Here is a 20344-nt window from a genome sequence, read left to right on the forward strand (position 1 = left end):
GCAATATTTTCATTTGGTGATTTTTTCCCGTTGCATTCTTAAAATGGTGGATTTTCGACCTCGTTCTCGTTTAGTTACGAAGAAGAGTGACATAACTTGTTTTATGAGCCACGGTGTAAAATCTTCGGTGTGAATAAGCCGATTTCCGTAATGTTTCAGACAAAGTTTTCCTCTTCTTTCGTTCAATCGAGTTGAAAAACTTCCAACAACTTTATTTATGTATCGAATTTGTTTGTCGATTTACGCAGAGTTGAGAAGGAAAAAAATAATAAATAAGTAATTCCGGTCCCATCTGGCGCCGTGATTCTCCACTAGGTGAGATTTATTTGGGTGGCGCGCGGCGCCACCGCCCCCGTTACTGAAAATTCTCCAACACAAATTGAAAAGTGCAGAAACGTTCCGGGCGTGTACGTGAGGTTTCCCTATATTATACAGGAAACGGAAAGGAAAGCCAACTATCAATCACTGTCCAGAAGAGCCTTCTTAACCTCGGCACTGTGTTTGTGTGATCCTTTTTTATCCTGTCGACCCTCGGGCAACACTTATACAGACCGCCCTGAAATGGAACAGAAAAAACGCTGTACAACACAGCTGCGAATAAGTTTCTTCCAGTCGACCGAATAGAACACTACCGGATGACTTTCAGGAATTAATTATCTCCAAGCTTTAATCGGGACGCGATGACACTTTTACACCGACTAGTGCACGACGTCCATTAGCCCGTTTCTAATTTCGTTATCGCTTGATGGAGGTGAAAAGAGATTTGCGTTGAGCACAACGAAAAAAAACCCTCGCTTTACCACCGAATTTATATAAATTTACGTGAGGAGAAGGCTTAACACGGCATTAATATGCGACACTTGATTTAACCCCCGTCACCTTTACCCTCTGCTGTGAGTTATTTTCTTTCCAAGCCGGAAACTTTTAATTAATCGGACATGCGACTGGATAAGGCCAGGGCCGGATTAACGTGGTGCCGACCTACCGAATAAAAAACGCGCGCTAATTTTAACAAAGAAGCGTAACAACGTGCGACAAGCAAAAAATTCCTAGCCACATCGTCATCCGTCTGGATTTAACAGGTTTCCTTTGCGAAAAAACGCGCCGCGACATTTTTACGTGAATTTCAAGGTCACTTTACTTTAGGAATTTAATGACACGGTCAAAGAAATGCTGTTAAATTTTACGATAGGTTTCATGATATTAAGTTAAAGACTTTCATGGTGGGTCAAGCAGTCAAATTTCGAGCTCACAGCGAATAGCTTTCTAGCTCAACTAGAGAGTTTTAATACCTCCCATCCAACTTTTGTGACGTGAGCTTTTATAAAATTTATTTCGTTTGAAGCTTCAAATTAAAACAAAAATTTTAAAGTGCCAGGGAGTGAATAAAATATTCGTGTTGTGAAACTAGTGAACTGAATTTTACATTTGAAAGTTTGATCTTAATATTTCTTGAAATTAAATCAATACTCGTAAAATTCTTAAAATATAAAAGTCTGCAATTCCGTTCACTTCAAAAGAAGTTTGAGCTTCAACGGAAAAATCTTGTGACATTTTCGTCTACAACACAAACTTGGAACTCGGCATTCGAATTTGCAGGCAGTTACCTTGTTACAGCAGTTTTTAGGTAGAGTGCTAATACTGAATAAGCACTAAAATTAGGAAGCTCTGATCAAAATCGTATTTTAACAAGTCTGGAACACTAAGTATCTGCCGAAGTTGGTAAATCCATTTTAAGTCGATATTCAGGTCAAATCTGGATGAGCTAAAAACTTTATAAAGACAACGAACTTGGCTATAATGAGCTTTATAGCAACAACAACAGGTCCAGTGATGAAAACTTAATTCCCCGATTGCAAAGAAACAACTTCCGTCGACCTTCGTCCAGCTTCCGACCATCAATAATTTCTCCTTTTTACGATAGTTTCCAAGATTTTCCAACAAAGTCATAAAAGTTATCTGAACATTCGAAATTCTCGTAGATATTTTTCGGTTTCTGTGGTACCATTATCTCTTGGCCCATCGAACCGGCAAACAATACAACATTCGAAATCGTTAGTGTTGCAAAACGAAATAACTCACACCAGTGAGAGAACGAGGCGAGGCGGTCATTTTTCACGGGCTTTTCCTTCAAAAACTGGACACTGACAGAGCACTTCAAACGCTCAGAAAATTTATTATTGTTGGAAATTATTAATAAAAGCACGAACGTCGACGAAAGAGACCCTTCCAAAACATGATATCGCCTGTGTGAAAACACTCTCCAGTTTTACACTTCCTTTGAACGGAACAAGGTCTCGGCGGCGTCGTGTACAATGGCTTGTATATCATATTCGACGTGACTGAAATTGAAAACCCGCAAGCGAAAACAACGGGCGCCCTTTGCCGTCCTGCAGGTGCAAAATCGCCAAAAAAATAATCGCTGGTTCATGAATTCTCCCATTGCCTGGAAACCCAATAAAAAGCCACAACACGTCCTCACTTAATTTCGATCATCCAACGTCGAATGCAAAATTGGTATTTTAAGCACTCGCTCGTAAAAACTGCGTCGAATTAATTCGATAGTCGTAAAAGTTATTACGCAGCTATTAACATTTCGCTCTTTTATGTTATTGCAATCGATGATACTTCGTCTCTTTCGTTCAATTATGGAACAGCGCACTTTATCTTGGTGAAATTTCGCTTGTTTAACTTACGTGTTAAGCTCAAGATCCAGGCGAAACTTGTGGTTGAAGGCTTTGATGAGAAGCGAGGTGCGATGGAAGTGCTTGCCGGTCTGAAACAATAATACTATTTTACAACAAAGCCACTTTCAAATTGATTTAGTTGTATTTTTCTTAATCAATTAGGAGGTTTCGCCTCCGTTGCGAATTATCTAGTTCTTGCTTGAGTGTGTACCTTATGGTAAACAGCTTCCTAGATAAAGTGTATTTGCATATCTATAGCGAAATAAGCAGAGACAGCATAATGAGGAATAATTAGACAATCAAGAATATTAATAACAGTTTGCAAGTTAGAAACAAGCAGCAAGACAAGAGAAGTGTTACGCGCAGTTATCGCTCTTTTAAGGCCCAAGGACGAGTTATTATAAACGCGTGCGTTTGGGAGAACTGGGAGATGAAAGTCGTCGAATCGATTTATTTTTAATTTTCCTGTTTGGATTCTGCGGAAGTAATCCGATTTGGAACCATAAAAGTAAATCAAAGCGATTGTTAATGAATCGAAGAGAAACATTTATCGGACCTCAACACTGTTTTCGGTGGATTTATTGACGTGATGCTAATTGTAAACTTCCCGAAGCCATAAAACACAAGGAAAATAATCAAAAGAAAACAACATACATGGTCGGCCCAATTGTTCTTTCATTAAAACGGGAAATATGTTCGATCTGTTTCAACATCGATCTGCGACTTTTCCGCTTGCTAAAGTCGCTGAAGTAGGACCGCAATAACGCCAAACGTAACGACTTTTTCTCGTTACATTCCGCCTCACTAACAGTTCTTAAAGAATAATAAAATTTAGAACAGTCGAGTGAACGCCTCGTCGATTCGCAGATGGAATTATTAACCCGAGTTAGAATAAGGACGACCGTCCGACAACACGAGCAAAATAAAATTACCTTCCATCAATAACAGCCTTGTATTGTCAAATACAAATTTAATATCCGCCGTACTAGAATTGCTTCTTGGGGCGATACATCTAGGACTTGTTGCATCGGTAAAATTCCCCGTCGCAAATACATAAATTTCCCATGCTATTAAGATTGAAAGGCCATTTTGATGGTTAATTTACTCGAAACTGGGGAGATAAAAGTGAATTAAATTGGGCAGGAACAAAGTTTTTTCATGTTCGCCTCCGAATTAATCGAATTCTTTGTTAAATCTAATTAATTTCGACAGAGGCCGTCCGGCTTTTGAAACGATGGAGTGCGGGCAAAAAAAAATCTCGAAAAATTAAGAAGACAAACAGAAATGATGATAATGTAACCAGGAGAGTAAAAAATGGAGATGAAAATGTATATCACTGGGGGTGTTGATGAACATCCATCTCGAAATAATGTGGCCTAAAAATGGTGGAGGCGCCGGGTTAATAAAAGTCGTTTTGCTTTAATTGTTGATTTTTGTTTATCCCGCCTTCAAGTTTTGACATCTCGTTTTAAATTTCCTGCCTTACAAATTTCAATCAACATTAAATCCCTCTTGTATACACGACGAGATTTTACGGTGTGGTGCGCTTTTAGTTCCTAGCTTGGAATAATGCTTGAACTGGGATAAAAGAACGAATGCATCGCCAAGTATAAAGCACTTAAAAACTACAATTCTCTTTTGCCCGTTTGAAATAATTTAGAAGCGTGGGGTTCTCCACTATTTTACGCTTTTTTAAAGAATATTGTTTCGTTTCATGTTAGAGAAAATCCGATTAATTTCATTATTCGCAGAGCGCCTTTATCTCCATCTATTATGTAAGACGAGTACAGAAAAAAAGTAGAAAGCTAAATTGCTGTTCGGTATTATTGCTGGATTAGTCGTGTCAGATTTAAAGCTGAACTTTCCATGTCAGTAATAGATTGAAATTGAAATGGCCCCGTGAAAAACGCCGGCGTACCACGCCTGATAAAACTTTTATAGACAATATAAGAGACATTACGTTATTTTTATGGGAGATACTACATTCATTGTAACAAACTCATATTTATTCATGACCGAATCAGAATAACATATCTACATGCCAAACAAGCTATAAATTTTATATTTCTCAATCAAAAAGATTGACGGATCTCGGTTTCTAACCAAAATGGATACATTGTTGATGATTACTAATTGTGTAAAAAATCAATCAATGCCAGCGCGATTATTATTGTTTTAAAATGGGGCGGGTTGTGTGAAGAATAATAAGAGGGCCGGGGCTCTGGAGGATTCTGCTCGTCACTCGCTAACTCATTTGTCGACGCTTTGACAGCTACATTTTCCCGATAGGCAAACCTCTGGACTATTTATCAAATCCGACCTGACTCATTCTTTCTTTAATGCTTGCCAAAACGAGACGCCTTTTATATACTTGTTCCAACTTTTTAGCCTCGACAGACTCACTAAAACTGCTCTAATTATTATAGAGCGTTAATCACTAGCCAGACAAAAACGGAATTTCACATTGTCATCAATTTTCATGCAAAATTCGCCCAAAAACATTCGCTTATATCTGTTTTGGAAATTACGTTTGAAATTATGCAGCGACTTTATTAAAGTCTTTATTTCCAACTGAAACGAGCCGCACGATTAAAATGATATTTTTCGTTTAATGAAGCCCTAAAGTGCACTTAATTAGCATCCGCCAATAGTGACTAGAGCCAGGTCGAGCGAAACCCAAATGATATTTCACATAATTTATAAATCTCGCTGAATAATTTTGCGTAATTCTAAAATGAAAATCATTGAATAAAACATCACCTGAGAGAGCTAGCGTTGAACATCTGTTGCCGTCAAAACAACAAAACAATTACAATACAATTGTAACACGAATGTATCTTCTGCTCGAGCGATTTTCATAACGTGGAGGTTACCGTCGCAGAAATAACGAGAGGAAAAGAACGCGTGGACGTCCTCCATTTCGTTGTGTAATGTACCCTGAAACTCTTAAAGCTGATAAAAGTGCTGACTCATTTACCGTTTTTATCCAATCAATTTCAGCTGGACGTACTATTTGTATAGGTCTAATTATCCTTCAGACGCTTCGTCCACTTTCGTTGTCCTGGACGAAGGAGGACAGGAAATTTGAATCGAATTCTACGATATTCACATAATTCTGATGCTTTCACGTGAGTAACTACGAGTTTTTCGACGAGGATCTCGCAAAACGACGACTGTTTTATTCAAGAGGTGGCCAGGATTCGATAACAAAAAAAATATCTGTCATTGGCAGGGTGACGTCATTTTAGTGCGTTCCAGTTAAATGCCATTAAAATTCCTCGTGAATTTTGATTAAGACGAAAAATATGATGATAATCTTAATTTAATTTCGGCATTTGTTTACTCACATTCTTCTCGGGGAAAACTTTACCTAAGTAGGATACGGCGAGAATTTATGAATTTAATAACTGGAGAGTACCAGCTCGTGAATTTTATCAACAACTGTTTCGCGTTTTTTTGTTAAATTTTAATCAACAGTCGCAGACTTAAATGTGATGGAACAAAGAAAATTCACTGCTAGACTTCAACAACAGCTATAAAAACTGTATCTACTAAGAGAAGCTGTTAACCGATTTGCACGTTCACATTAAACATGACCTGTAATCAAAGAAATGAGAAGAAAACGCTTGTAACTTTGTATTTCCCGCAGAGAAGTAGACGTCCGCCTGTGATTATTGCTCGTTTTGCCGTATAAAACCCCCTTTCATCCGAAGATTCCGAACCTCTGGAAAATTCTCTCTCTTGGTCCTTAGTAATTATAATGCGGTGTAGGGCATGAGGTGAAGCATGCAAAACATGTGGATGATTCTGAATCTCACCGCAGGCGGCAGCATTGCCACGAGCACCCGTTCCCCTGGTAACCACTTGCTCTTAATTGAAAACCAACCTGATGACGAATCAATAAAGAGAACCAGAGCACCACGCCCAAGTTGACGGCACGCTTTATCTTTGCCTTTTCTCGCGCCGTTTTTTCTTTCAAATTGTGGGGACGTACCTCACCGAAACCCTGTCAAAAATTATAGCAGATTTGAGATGAATCTAGGCGTCATGGAGATTGAGCACGTGGTGACTAGAAAGGCGAGTGATGTTTATTTTACCCGTATTTTAATTGGTTTAAATAAGAGGATACCCCGTTACGACACAAATCACTTACGCACGTTTAAAGAGGTTGTTTTAGATCGCAATCTAATTTCAGCGATGTGAGATACGTTTATGAGTTAATAATTACGTGAGAGCTTTTGGGGACGGTGGTTGGGGAGTACATCCTAAAATAATGTCTCAAATTTGGTAATTATAATGTTACAGACGTTAAAAATTATGGAGGCGCCGGGACCACCGTTTCTTCTCTTGCTTTATTATTATTCGCGGGAAATGGGATACACCAAAACAAAGAAGCCGCTCCTCGAGAATATATAACGCCAAGTTATAGAAATCTTGTGTTTAGCAAACACTTTAGAACAAGCGCTGTGGTTTTAGAAGTGCATTAGCTTTATAATGAATAATGCTAAAATGAGAACCACCGAAGTTTTGAGGAGGAACAACTTGAACATGCAGATTACATAGTAAGGCAGACTAAGTATGCAAAGATTAAATTTTCATAAATAAATTAGGAAAAGTGAATGAAAATCTGCACGGAACACTAATAATAAGTTGCAAGTTTGAATTATTAAAGTTTCGGAGTTCGCAGGTAGTGCACCCGTTAAGAAAAAATAGAGCAAAATTTATTCAAACTTGTGCAAGAATCCGCCAAAGTTGCCCGCGAAAATTGTGATTCAGGTAGGCATGTGGTCACTTGTTTATTACAGAATCGATTTTCCATTTCCTTCTAAATGTGTCCAATTCCTTAAAATGTAGCAAGCGCACGTAGGATCCAGGAAAACCATCTTTTTATATAACGCCTTATTTCCTCAATTGCTTCTATTTTTATAGCCTCCTGTATAGTCTCATAAACACCAAACGCCTTTAAAATGTATGATAGAGTGTACTTTGAGGGTGTTTACGGTCGTGACAATTTGATTACTTGCAGATGCGCTTTCAAGACGTTGCATGGACTTTTTGACATTTTATCTCCACATTTTATAAATCAAAAAGGGTGTGATGGGCGTTGAAAGAAATACGAAACACGAACGATAAATGTCAGTGAAATAAAAACTGCGGCTCGAAATGGTATCGGCGTAGGTGTTTTTATAAACTGCTAGGATTATATTTTTGAATTTTATGTTGTCGGACCCGCAAAAAGCAAAACCAGCCTGGCGCATCCACCATTTTTCAAATAATTGAATTTTTTGTTTGAGTGAAATTGGCGGGTATAATAATAGCTAGAGTATCGAAATGTCTCGTTCACCTCGCGATCGATCGTCAACGTCGGAATATGTCTTTACAAGACGCAATTTTGTTCAAATTACGTTGAATGCAACGTGCCTCTGACATCTCACTAGGAAACTATCGCCAGTTGACGGAAATAAACAAAGTTATACGCCCGGAGCACTTTCTAATTCCCGTTTTCACGAATCTCTAAGCGAATATTATCCACTAGAAATGAAATCGAGATAAAATTAAATTCGGTCAAAGTAATTGGGAAAGCACCGAGCGAATTTAACTTTGAACCGTTGCGGTCGCTGTTGCACGTATCTGCTCCACAAAAGGGTACTCATGTGAGTTTCTGTTAAAAAAACTTTTTAATTTCAACGGCGCCCATAATTAGGCGAAGCCGTAAAGTTATTAACGAAATTGGCGCGATGGAAATATGTAGGACGAAGGCGTGCACTGAAAGCCATAAGTTAGCAGTCGGAAACGGAAAAAACAAATAAGTAAAAATACAGCAGCTGACCGGGGTTGGACGCCATTAAGTTGACAGACTGCTGATGGCGCTCTTATAGATAGTAGGGCACTTACCCGCCACTTCTCCGCTCTCTCTGAAATATCCCCTGCACAAAAAAACCCAACTCGGAGTCGTAAATTTGCTGGGAAAACGAAACTCAGGTGGTCGCTCGTTAAACGCTACAAATCGAGTATAAACAAAGAAGACCGACATACTTAGATAAGGGTAAAAGAGGAGGGTTTCTGATACGATGACAGCTGGATGACTGATGGGGGAATGGAAGGCTTATCTCTGGTGCTACATTGAGAGAGAACTGGAATTGTCTTATTTTTAGACGAAACAAGAGAAGTTCATTTGACGGATGCTGCGGGCAAAAATTCCAGGACAGGATTCGCAAATTTCTCGTCCTAATGACCGGAATTAGCTCCCGTCTCGGTGGAAAATGATTTTAATCCGAGTTGACGAAATTGCCATCGAGATTAAAAAAGCTATTTCTGGACGTATCTCACGTGGGATTTTCATCGCTTAATATGATAATCCACGCCCTAAAAAAGTTCAAGTAAAGTGTGTTTTATTGGTCCATAAACGAGGAATCGAAAGGTACCCGCTCACACATATATCGTGAGTATAACAGTGCGCTTTGCGTTTCCTTTCTCTAGAATCTGTAAATTACTGTGCGCTATGATGCATGGCTTCCTTTCCGCAACCATTGAAACTGTTCCAACCTCATGTGATGAATTAAGTTGGGCGTATGAATAGAAACGTTCTGGGAGTAAGAAGAGGGACCGAGAGGGGACGTTTGATGAATAAGGTATTAAAGGTCTCGAGTCAGACGACGACATCGACTTTGGATAATCATTTCTTTAATTAAATGCGATTTTATGTGCGTGTTACGGTTGAATTTTGATGGGAAATTAAATTGTTAATAAGACCGGAAGCTGGCGTTGTAATGATCCAATCAAAATACGAGCGCGCTGCTATCGATATTGTGGATTAATAGACATGTGTAGGGGGACCCTTGCATGTATAATGGAGTTCGGATACTGACCTGAACCCCAGAAGAGTGGTAGCTTTATCAAACAACGCAGAATGCCAAGAAACGGCCACAAGACAAGGCCGTTTATTAATCGGAGAGGGTCAAACAAGGGAACGTAATTTGTTGCGTTAGGATTTCCAAATGTTATAGACATCCACAGTGTTCCATTAACATCCACTCCAAGAACAATTCATGTGGTGCCGCGATGGATGGCTTACAATTAACACCCTGTAAATTGAGTGCCTCGCCGGGATTCTTCGTTTCACACAAAACTGATCGAGAGACAGATTTCTAGCGCTTCGCTTATTTTCTACGAAAAGAAAAAAAAAGTTCGCAGCCGTAATAGCATTGCTAAATTAAATCTAGGAAAGCAATACCTTGTATGTCTCTCGCAATCTTTTATTCGATAAGATATCAAAGGCTCTGGGTCTTTTGGCAAACAAGTCGCCTCTCTATAAACTACTTTACAGACGTTTTTCCTAACTATTAGAAACTTCCAAATTCAGTTTGAGTATCTCTCATGTCGACTTCTTTCGCCAAAGAGGAACCAAGTGAAAAATAAAAAAAGCTCGCGACTTTCGACTTTTAATTCCATAGCTAACAGGCGTAGTAACTAAACGTTGTCGAGATTTTCCCGAGAATCCTATTATTCAGTCAGGAGCTCCTAGTCTCTTTAACTCTCTTAAGAATCTTGTATAATAGCAGCAAACAAGTTATTGCGTGCACGCATTTGCATATCAACTTAACGTAATTGAGTTAGAGTGCGTGACGATCACCCCGGAGAAGACTCGGAGTTTGTTGGGCCATAATAACTTCCGAAAATGTGCACTTACTTAAATTGTGTCTCGTGTATATCATGAAAACAAACCTATTTATCGCGGGTGGGAGTGAAACGAAGAAAAGAAAGGAGAAAAAAACTGTAAAGAACTCAATTACACAGTCGCGCATAAATTCCGAATGGGTCCGAACAGAAAAGGATATAGATAGATCGGAATTGTTTTTCGCGTGTATATTTTAATTGTTTTCGTTCCTTTTCAACGACATTCGTAAGCTTGGGACGTACGGCTCGTAGAGTGGGCTGTAATTGTTTTATTTAGCGACTCTAATGAATAAAAGTGCTATATTTTATGCGGCCTTAACGATACGGCCCTGGGACGATTATATCTGTCTTTCGACGCCTATCTGATTCGACTCGAGATTTTAGGAACTAACTGCGAAAATTAAGTCTCACAGAACATCGCCGCTAATTCGAAGGCTATCAATTCAACATCAAGTTATGTTCCGAAAGCTGTTCGCATCCTCGAGCAAAATATCGATTGATTGGTCCTCTCCTATGTTATTGTATGCTGATACAGAGAGCTTCGTAATTTATGTCTACTAACTCGACTTTATCTATTCGATGCAATTTTTTGTTAGCTTGTACCAATAACTTTGTGTTTTCTGACACAAACTGCTCGCACATGCTGGAATAAATGAACCGATCGGGCGAAAAACGGCGGGAACTTTTTATGTTAATGGTCACATAAATATCCTGTTGTCCAGGCATAATGGCGCGAAACAGTCAATTTTATTCCACCTTCTTGATCCAACAAAGCTCGGATTCTTCCCTGGACTTGAAAGTGGTAATTAAAGCATTAATTTCGCTGAGCCACTCGAGTAAAATGAAAAACAAGTACCATCTCATTGATTAGCGCCTTGTTGAGCCTTATAATTATCATATTTCATACGTAATTGGTGCCTCTCTAGGTATATTAACTTGATGAAACGTTAAAACGACCATCTTTGTTGAGCGTGTCGGATGATTAAAGCAATTGTGCGAAATTAAAGTTGTACGGTGCATTAAATAATTCCAAGGATATAATGAAATTGTTGACGAAAAGAGCGGATAAATTGCAAGCATTTTTCCTGCACTTCATTTTACAATGTGAACGTCGAAATAAACTCTCAGACTCGCAGTTTGCGTGTTCCCTTGCACAAAGACCGAGCTTTATAATTACGGAAACAAAGCTCCTATTTTATAAAGCAGGTACGCACCGTACTTGTAGATATGAAAAAGGAAAATGTAGCGCGTAGGGCGGAACTCGGCAAAATCAAATGCAGACTGCATATTTCTTAGGGAGATGGGGAATTGATCTTCGCAGCCACAAAGGACGTCATCGCTGTCAATATTTGTCGTATGCGAATGGACAGGGATTATTTCGAGAAATCGGGAAAGCGAGGAATGGAAGCCTCCAAGAATGGACGGAGATCGATAAGCCGAAATTTCTAAGGCTGCGCTTATAACAGATTTGAAGGCCGATTTCTGCGGATTTGCCGTCATTAATACGTGGGGCTACACAAAAGAACCGGAAATCACAACGGACGAAATTAAATATCCATAAATTGAACAAAAATTTCTAATTTCAGATTGGTCAGCGTTTTATGAATGAATTCAGTCTTTTATAAAAGGGAATGCTAAGGTCTAATTAAAATCCTAGTCTTTTGACTCTGTGCCGTCCTACTTGACTAAGCATAGCTGATCACCCGCAAACTGACGAGGGTTCAGAAAGGTCGCATCCTATCAAAGCGAGAAGATTAACATCGTCTTAAACGAACTTATTAAAATTAAAAACTCCGTTCCGTTATTAAACTCACAAATTAACTTGGGCCCGGAAAAATTCCAGATACATCGTGTTTAACGAGCATTACTCAAAAGAGCGTTAAATTTATGTCCATTGTCAGATTAAAATTAACGATTCGTTCGAAGAAAAACACAAGAGACGTCATCGTTAGTTTCATGGCAATTAAGCCGACGAGAGAAAAGTCGCCAACTCTAATTCATTCAGGAATTATTCCGATGACGTGATGCTAGTGGTGGCGAAGGTAGCGAAACATGTCATTATTACATGGGTTTTGGTACGTTCGCAAACTATTAAATGTCAGTAGCTGTCAATGGAGCATTACAACTTCACTAATTGGTAATTACAAGCTGTGAGGGAGAGGGCGGTTTGGAGTAGTTATGTTCATAACAAATGCGTCGTGGGGTGCCATTATCATAAGGGGGCTCCAAACTAGTGTAGCCAGATTTTAATGAGGACATTGGCAGTCTGCGACAAGACCCAGAATAAGACATATCCGTTAACACAAAGGTCATTCCGATGGTGGATGCGCCGGGACATTGAAAATAATATATTCCATCGCATTCGATACGAAAATATCCGGCAGAAAGCATCCAATTCTCGCAAATAAAAAGCAACCGGCAGCTTTTAATGCACGCAGTTGTATAAGTTGAGCCTTTTTACATGAACAGAGAGCGGGGGCTAGTGATGGCTCCCCGAGGAAACAGCACTGGAGGAATTTAAATTCCAATCCAAGAGATCAATATTTTATTTATATTCGAGGCACAGAACGTTCCCAAGTTCTTTACACAATAATACTGATTCGTCATGATTAAAAGGAAGCGGTAAGACAAAAACTTCCCAGGCTCTGACCGTCTCGCTTTTGAAAGATAATAAGGGTCACAGTCCCCAAGAGAACAAGTCCTTGAGGACATAACCCCGGATCGGACCGGAATGTCGAAATTAGAATCCAGAATCCTGATTGAATATGACAGAGACTCGAGTAAACAGTGTTTCCTCGTGAAAACATTTCGCTTTCCCAAAGTCAAGTCGAGTTAAGACAAATAGCTGAACCGTGGTCGTAAACAAACCAGCATCGTTTCGATGTTCATTTGTCGGCCGAAAATGAGAATTAATGCTGGAAAAACCGTAAAACGTTTATGAGCAATGGCTCCGATATAATGATTACTATTCAGAACAACGATTTCGGAGCGACCATTCTGATGGTGGTCATAAATTTTCGACGAGAGAGAAGATTAATCGAGGCGGTTCCCCACATGACCGATTAAATTCGTTGAAATAAATTGCGCAAGTGTTTGCTTTTTCTGTTACAATCGGTGTATTTAATCGAAGTTTACACCTTTAAAGCGAGAAAGCTCATCTCGGAGCTTAACGACACCAGAGAACCGACGCTAAATTCGATCGCTTCTATTTACCGGAGATCGTTTTAATTTGTTTCTCTTCCAACCTTTTCACGACGATCATCGACGGATTTTCAATCAAAGTTTTAATTGCCGAGCAGGTAACTTGCCCGAAACGTCACACAATGCACCCTTTTCCAATTTCTTGGAGCTTTTCAAGAGGAAGATTACAAGTGTTATTCGCGATCGCGCTAATGCCAGGTTTAGATGCAAGCAAAGGGGCTGCGGGATTTCAAGCAAAGCTGCACCTTTGCACAATAAATTAACGATGGAAATTTCTTAGGTGGCTCGTAAAATTCTGTTTGGATTTTCCGGAGAGGAGCGTCGTCATATAATTTGGTTGATCCTGCTGCATTTGAGTATCCTAAAGTGACGACAGCTCTGCATACATCTATTTTAACCATTTAAGGATTCCATCGGTTTACAAGCGTGTTCGGAATGTAATACACCGGATAACTTTCCATCTCACTCTTGTTCTCCCGAGCTTCTTTTAAATTGCATTTTGATACTATAAAGTAAATTCAGACGATGAAACACCTGTTTTTTTCGGTTGTGTCGAATAGAAAATAAGACGCCATCAAGTAAATGCGTGGATCGTGTGGCAGATCTCGGAATACCCGTTTTAATTCATTGGGGAATAGAGAATTGCGAACTCCAGCCAGGACACGCGATAAATATTTAAATAGAAAAAGTGGAATAGCTGGAGCCCGTTGAGCTTTACTCGTCTCTCCCGCTTTAGAGATTAGTGCGTGACGAAGTTTATAAATACCACTAAACGAAAAAGCAATCTATTTCGAAATGCAATGGAAGATGGCTCTGCATGAAACTATCCCAAGAGTGGGAAATAATCAGAAAGGAGCAGACAGGTTTCCACCCGTGGCTTTTTTGCGTGGACGCTTGGAGGGTTGCAAGTATCTAATTTTGTTCTGGTTTTGCCGAGATTCAAGGTGAAAGAACCGCGTTGGGCAATTTATTTTCGTCCATCGTTGATGACAATCTTTAATATCTTAAGATTGAACGTGAAAGCCATTTTCTGTAATTAATATTTATGGTGTGCAAAAACGTCACGAAAACCGCCCGACACTGTTACATCGAATGGAACATTGTCACGTATTTCTTATAACATCAATCTCGTCGCCTCAACTCTAGGGAATTCTCATGACAAATGAAAATTTTAGCCACCTGTTGTGGTAATTAATACTCCGTGAGGCAACCAATTCCGTAAATGAATTCAAGCAAGCAATTCAATACCAGCTAGTGGATTATGTCTTGCCGGACCATTTCGGATTACCAATGAGAAAGGGTCCTTCGGCGTGCCGAGAATAGACGAACGTTCGATTGTTTTCGACGTTCGGGTCTTAGATTGATGAAAATGCCAGCAATAAAAAAATCGAGAACGAGCAGTGCTTTCTTCACTTTGAAATATTTCGAAATTATGTCGAAAGAAAAATTTATCGCAAAAATCCTAATTAAAGAAGGGTTAAGATTGTTTGTTGACTAAGTTAATAAAATAATTCAAGCAAAGTTTTAACGAAAACTCACACAACGAGAGGCAGAGTTTACTTTATGGAGGCTCCCAGATTAAAAAATTTAATAACTTTGCGTAACGCTAATAAATCCTTTCGCGTTCCTATCTCTGGCACTATCTAAAATAGGATCCGTTTCACTATGCACAGTTTCAAGCCGATTGGGAGGTGAGGAATCTATCAGTCGTAAACATATTTCAAGAGTTATAAGAAGAATTTAAAGATCGCCGGGTGGCTAATTCTTCACTTTGATTTTTGATCGATAGCGTTTTGCAACAAACCAAACTCCGCCTTTCGCCCCAATAAACCTTCGGCTTTTTCTACCAGTTCACGTGGAAGTAATATACTAACTAGTCCGCCTAGTCGACACTCCTCTCCATTAACTCGGTCGTTTTAAAACAGGAGTTGAATTTATCGAAGGCACTAAACAGCAAACCGCTACTATGTACACACAAAATTAAAAGAAAATAACGAAAAAGTATCGTGAATATAAAAAAAGCCTCTAATGCCCCCGATTAACCCCAAATAATTGCAAGCTCTCACCCAATCGCGCTTCGAAACCGAGTCGAAATGAAAAATGATAATGTCTTCCTCCAGCTCCATCGACCATAAAAATAATGAAGAGTAAAATTTCGAATAAACACGAACGAAATTTAATACTTTAATGTTACTGTGGACTCTTTAATAACAATTCAAGCTCACTGTGGATTTTTTTTCAGCAATTTAACTGTTGTAATACGAAACTGAAATTAAATTGCGTCGTTAGCAGCAATTATTCTTTTTCTGATCGTGTTGTACCAAACGAGAGAATTTGAATTTTTAAATCCACGTTGTGTGGGTACAAATTGGGTTGAAGTGCTTTATCCGTATGGAAATCTCGCATGGACGGGGCGCGCACAATAGAGATAAGATTGAGGTATTAAAGTGTAAAGTGGTGTATTATAGAGATAACGTGGACGTCTCTTTTTGTCGCCGCTCCACGAACTACACCCATCTCAATCTTAATTTATGTGGGATGAAGACGTGTTTTGTTAATTATTTATTTAATTAGGTCGAAACCCTCTGCAAGGGTGTTAACATGACAATGTAAAAATCCTGGATGCGTCTCGAGACTTCTTTATGTAATTTCGCATAATTTTCTTTGGAGGAGTTTTTAAACTTTCAGATTGTACAACTTTTTAATTAGAGTTTTTCTTAATGTTGAAGAGTTGCTGAGTTAATACTGCCTCCATAATTAACTGTCTAGATTTCTGTAGATATAACGAGCACCTTATAAAAATATTTAGATTAATTTTTGACAGTTGAAAAAAATTGTATCGAAACCGTCAAAACGGCAAAATTAATTTCCGAACAAGCAAGAACTTGCCGTCGACAGCGTACCCAGGAAAAAACATTAATTACAAGAATTTAATTTAGAGTTGTTCCGATGGAATAATTACAGGGATGGTGAAAAGTTACGTTACATCTTGTCTGTCGGAATTTTTTCTTTTCTCTGATGACTTAACTGGAAGCAATCTGTGCGTTGAAAATTGGCTGTAAACATCGCGTATTTGCGAGAAGTTTCCCTTCGAGGATAATTAGTGTTTACGTTATCATCATATCACGTCTCACGTTATGATATAATGTATCGTGACGTTGAACCAACATCAAACCGTGGATGAACATTTCCGACATCTGAGGAGTGCAATTAACGCAAACATTCAATACAAATTCGCAATGATGGTGGTGGTTTTTCCGTGATATATTTTTTCAGACCTCTCAGATTCTTCGAAATTTCATTTTTTTGATTCTTTGAAGTAAGCAGCCTTCCTTTCAGAACAACTCTGAATATAATGATGGATCTTTCAACAAAGAAAAGTCGTAGAATTCTTCATGAATTTCTTGGATTTATGTGAAGATAAATGTCAACATTTAACAAATAACAAACCTACATAAAAAAGTCGAGCAACTTCGACCCCCGTAAAAATTTTATTCATGTCCTTGCCTACGTCTGATTCAATTGTTGAAATAACAACCTCAGCCATTCGGTCGAGATTTATATTATTTTTGAAGACGTGATCATTACTCGAGTTCTATTTTGGTTCGTGTTTTTTGTTTTGATTATTACCGTCTCGTATTGAATTGTAAATTTCTTTGAGTTCTTACAGTGGCGCAGATAATTGTATTTATGCAACCGACGGGCGGGCGCTGTGTTTATTTTCCATCTGCGGGTTTTTCCATCGACGCGCATGCAAACCGTATTTAACAAACTCAATTTGAAGACTTACTTTAGCTGGCCGACCCCTTCCCTGGTATCCTCCATCGACCTGGCCTCTCTGCAAAGATAAATCAAATTTATTCCGAACTAACCACACAAGAAAAAGAGCGTTTCAACATGTAAATCGCCTTTCAAGCATATAAATACAGTTGGTATTAAACAAAGCTCAGATCCAGTAAAACTTGGACGTTAACTACACACATCAAAGGACAGAGGAATTTCAATGGGAAAAAAAACTGTTTTTAATCCAAGTTCTGGTGCAATTCTAGCATTGCGGAGTTGGAAATTCTCGTGTTTCCGGAACGATCAGGTTAGCAATACAAACGTCCGAAAATAGTTGCTTTTGTGACGGGTCTAGTGGACCGGTTTTTATCTATTGTTAGCCTTTCGACGATCTGATGGATTCGCAGGGATAATTCTAAATTGGGATTCTATTATGTCCGTGTTGGAGCTCGGTGCGGGAATGACGGTCTGGACCCATCTGCTTCAAGGGTTTATTCAATCGAAGGAACTCCGTTTCGAAAACTGACAACTTCTGCAAATATGCGTCCTTTTGATCCCGAAATGTTGCCATTGTCGATACGAAAATCTCACGCCTTGAGGAAGGAATTCAAAAAATTTAATTCCTCGAAATTACAACATCCTTTCCTTCTTAAGTAAATGCCTGAAAACACCGTTGATGAGCTCCAAAGTGCAAATTTCTCCCTTTTAAAACGAGTTATGACAGGAAGAGGAATTTTAAAATTCAAGAGTCAGGCGTCGAGACCTACTTACTAATTATAATATTTTATGAACCACGAGACGCTTTTGTCTCCTGTAAAAAGCGACTTGTTTGGAAAAGATGCGATCGTTTTTATTCACAAAATCTGCTTACAAAGACTTTTTACTGACCGCACGCGCTTCAAGGAGATGATGCATTTTGCCCAGTTCGAGCATAATTTATTGTTGCCGGTCATAATCACATTCTGTGGAAAATAGCCAAATTCCAATTTATGTGCTTCGTAAAAACGCGCATATACGCTTGGATGCTCTCGACTAGTACATTTAGTAATATAGACGGTTATTAATCATTATAATCATGTTCGTGCAATCAACCAAAGTTCGATCAATACTTTGTTTTAACTAAATGTGACAATAACTTTGGGGCGAAAATATTCATAACGACGAATTCACGTTTATTGATAATATGATTACAGGCTCGTTAGTCAAATTGACAGAAACATACAAATTATTTTATACTTTTTATGAATTAAATAGGAAATTGAATGATGATGAGTGATCCTCAAGTTTTAGATAATCTCACGTAATTATATTGTACTTGAATGAAATTACTTACTTCCGCAAGAAATGAGCAATCAGTTTCGCCAACATAAGTGGAGTTTAAATTTGAGCAGTTTTTGCTAAGGCCTTAATGAGCAAGTTTTTCGTCCTTGTATTTTGATTAGTCCAAGTACTTGGCAAACTTGGAGAGTTGTCCAAGTTCGGCAAAGCATAGTTGGCTATTTCTAGGAGAATGCACTTGAATTTAGACATTTACTGCTACTAATATGACCGGCACGTTAGTTGCTTTGGAGTTTAGTTTAATAATTAAGTGTTCAATAGACCGAAACTTGAGTGCCGAGCTTTCATCCCAGCAAGCAGCTTATGAACGTTACAATTTAATATTAATCAACTATTAATAGTAGTTGGGCCAAGTTGGTTATTGAATTTCGCCAATGTAACACTGTCATTTCCATCGTAGCTTTTCCATTTGTTGTTTTTTGATTGTGCAAGTCGCGTTCGGGTTTTGATTAAACATAAATTAACTCTGATGTAATCGGGTTGCATTGATGTTTGCGGATTTTTTTCTTTACACCGATTTGTGGGAATGCTGATGTATCGAACTCTCTACACTGTGCAACTAGTAATTAGTATTTGCGTTTCGTCGGAATTAATTAGTGAATTAAAATTCGCTAATTTAGGCTCGAATACAATGACGCCACAGATTTTTAATTAGTGTCAGGTTAGCATCATATCTCCTGTGAACCGTGGCGTTAATTCGACTTTAAAATTTCATCGAGTTTATGGCTGGAACTAAATGCGTGATATAAATATAAATGGTCGAGTTTAGAGAGAAGTTGCGGTCGTGACCGCAGGACCATATGTCAGGAAAGGATTGAAACTCATGCAAGCGAAACCGTTGCCGCATGTCTACGCCACGCTAGCCAATTACTAGTCCCACTGTGAAAATTAACGAATATTCAATATCCAATTTACACCGATAGAATTCCACGGTTGATCATTTCGTCGAAATTGATCCCGGATTTTACCCATGCGTGCGTTCGTTGTTGTTTTAACTGTAATTTCAAACTTTCTGTTCGTCTCTACGTGTACACTTAAATCAAATCACCGACGAGTAATTTAATCTGACCTCTGCATTGACGGCAACGCTACGAATAATTGACTGCTATTGAGTGCGCATTATGCTGAAATAATTTAATTAGTGGCAAGGTACACGACGCTTCATTAGAGTTTTCTTTGTTTCGTAAAACACGCCCTTAATTAACTTAATCGACGCTAAAAACACGAGACTAAAAAAATGGTGGATGCGCCGGGCTGCTGAATCTAAATTCCGCATTCTGTTGAAGATGTTGAAGCCTGTTTGGAACTCGGGTACATTTCTCCCTGCGAGACAAAGAAACTCTGTTCCAAGACGCGTGTTTGGTCGTCGCCGTAATTTTCCTAGGGTATTGAATCCATACAAGTGAAGAGGGATTTGACGCTGCAGTTGATTTGGGGGTGTAATAATTCACAGTCAGTGAAGATGAAAGGGTGTCAGAGCAATGTTAGTCGGAAAACGGAAACCGAGAAGCCCATGAGAGCTTAATTCAGAATAACAAGTATATGGGTCCGACAGATCCGGTCGGATTAACGACTTGTGCCGGTGATCGATTAACTTATTAGCCTGAAATAATTCAAGTTGGTCAAGTGAAATCTGCATTAATTGAGCGTACGATGGA

At 38.9% G+C, this 20344-nt stretch overlaps 1 protein-coding gene across 10 annotated transcripts in view; it reads right to left on the bottom strand.

The window, feature by feature from the left end:
• mmd (disintegrin and metalloproteinase domain-containing protein mind-meld) overlaps positions 1–20344 on the bottom strand; it is a 133461-nt gene that overhangs the window by 22550 nt on the left and 90567 nt on the right. For all 10 annotated transcript variants that reach the window (XM_088044965.1, XM_088044963.1, XM_088044960.1 and 7 more), the window contains 2 exons: positions 17356–17403; positions 2697–2776 (listed from right to left, as the gene is read on the bottom strand). In XM_088044965.1, coding sequence (XP_087901091.1) covers positions 2697–2776; positions 17356–17403 — 128 coding nt within the window. The remainder of the gene's footprint in view (positions 1–2696; positions 2777–17355; positions 17404–20344) is intronic.

This window comes from Gnatocerus cornutus, chromosome 9 (assembly GCF_029298725.1).
Source record: "Gnatocerus cornutus isolate USDA-ARS CGAHR chromosome 9, icGnaCorn1.1, whole genome shotgun sequence".
NCBI lineage: Eukaryota > Metazoa > Arthropoda > Insecta > Coleoptera > Tenebrionidae > Gnatocerus > Gnatocerus cornutus.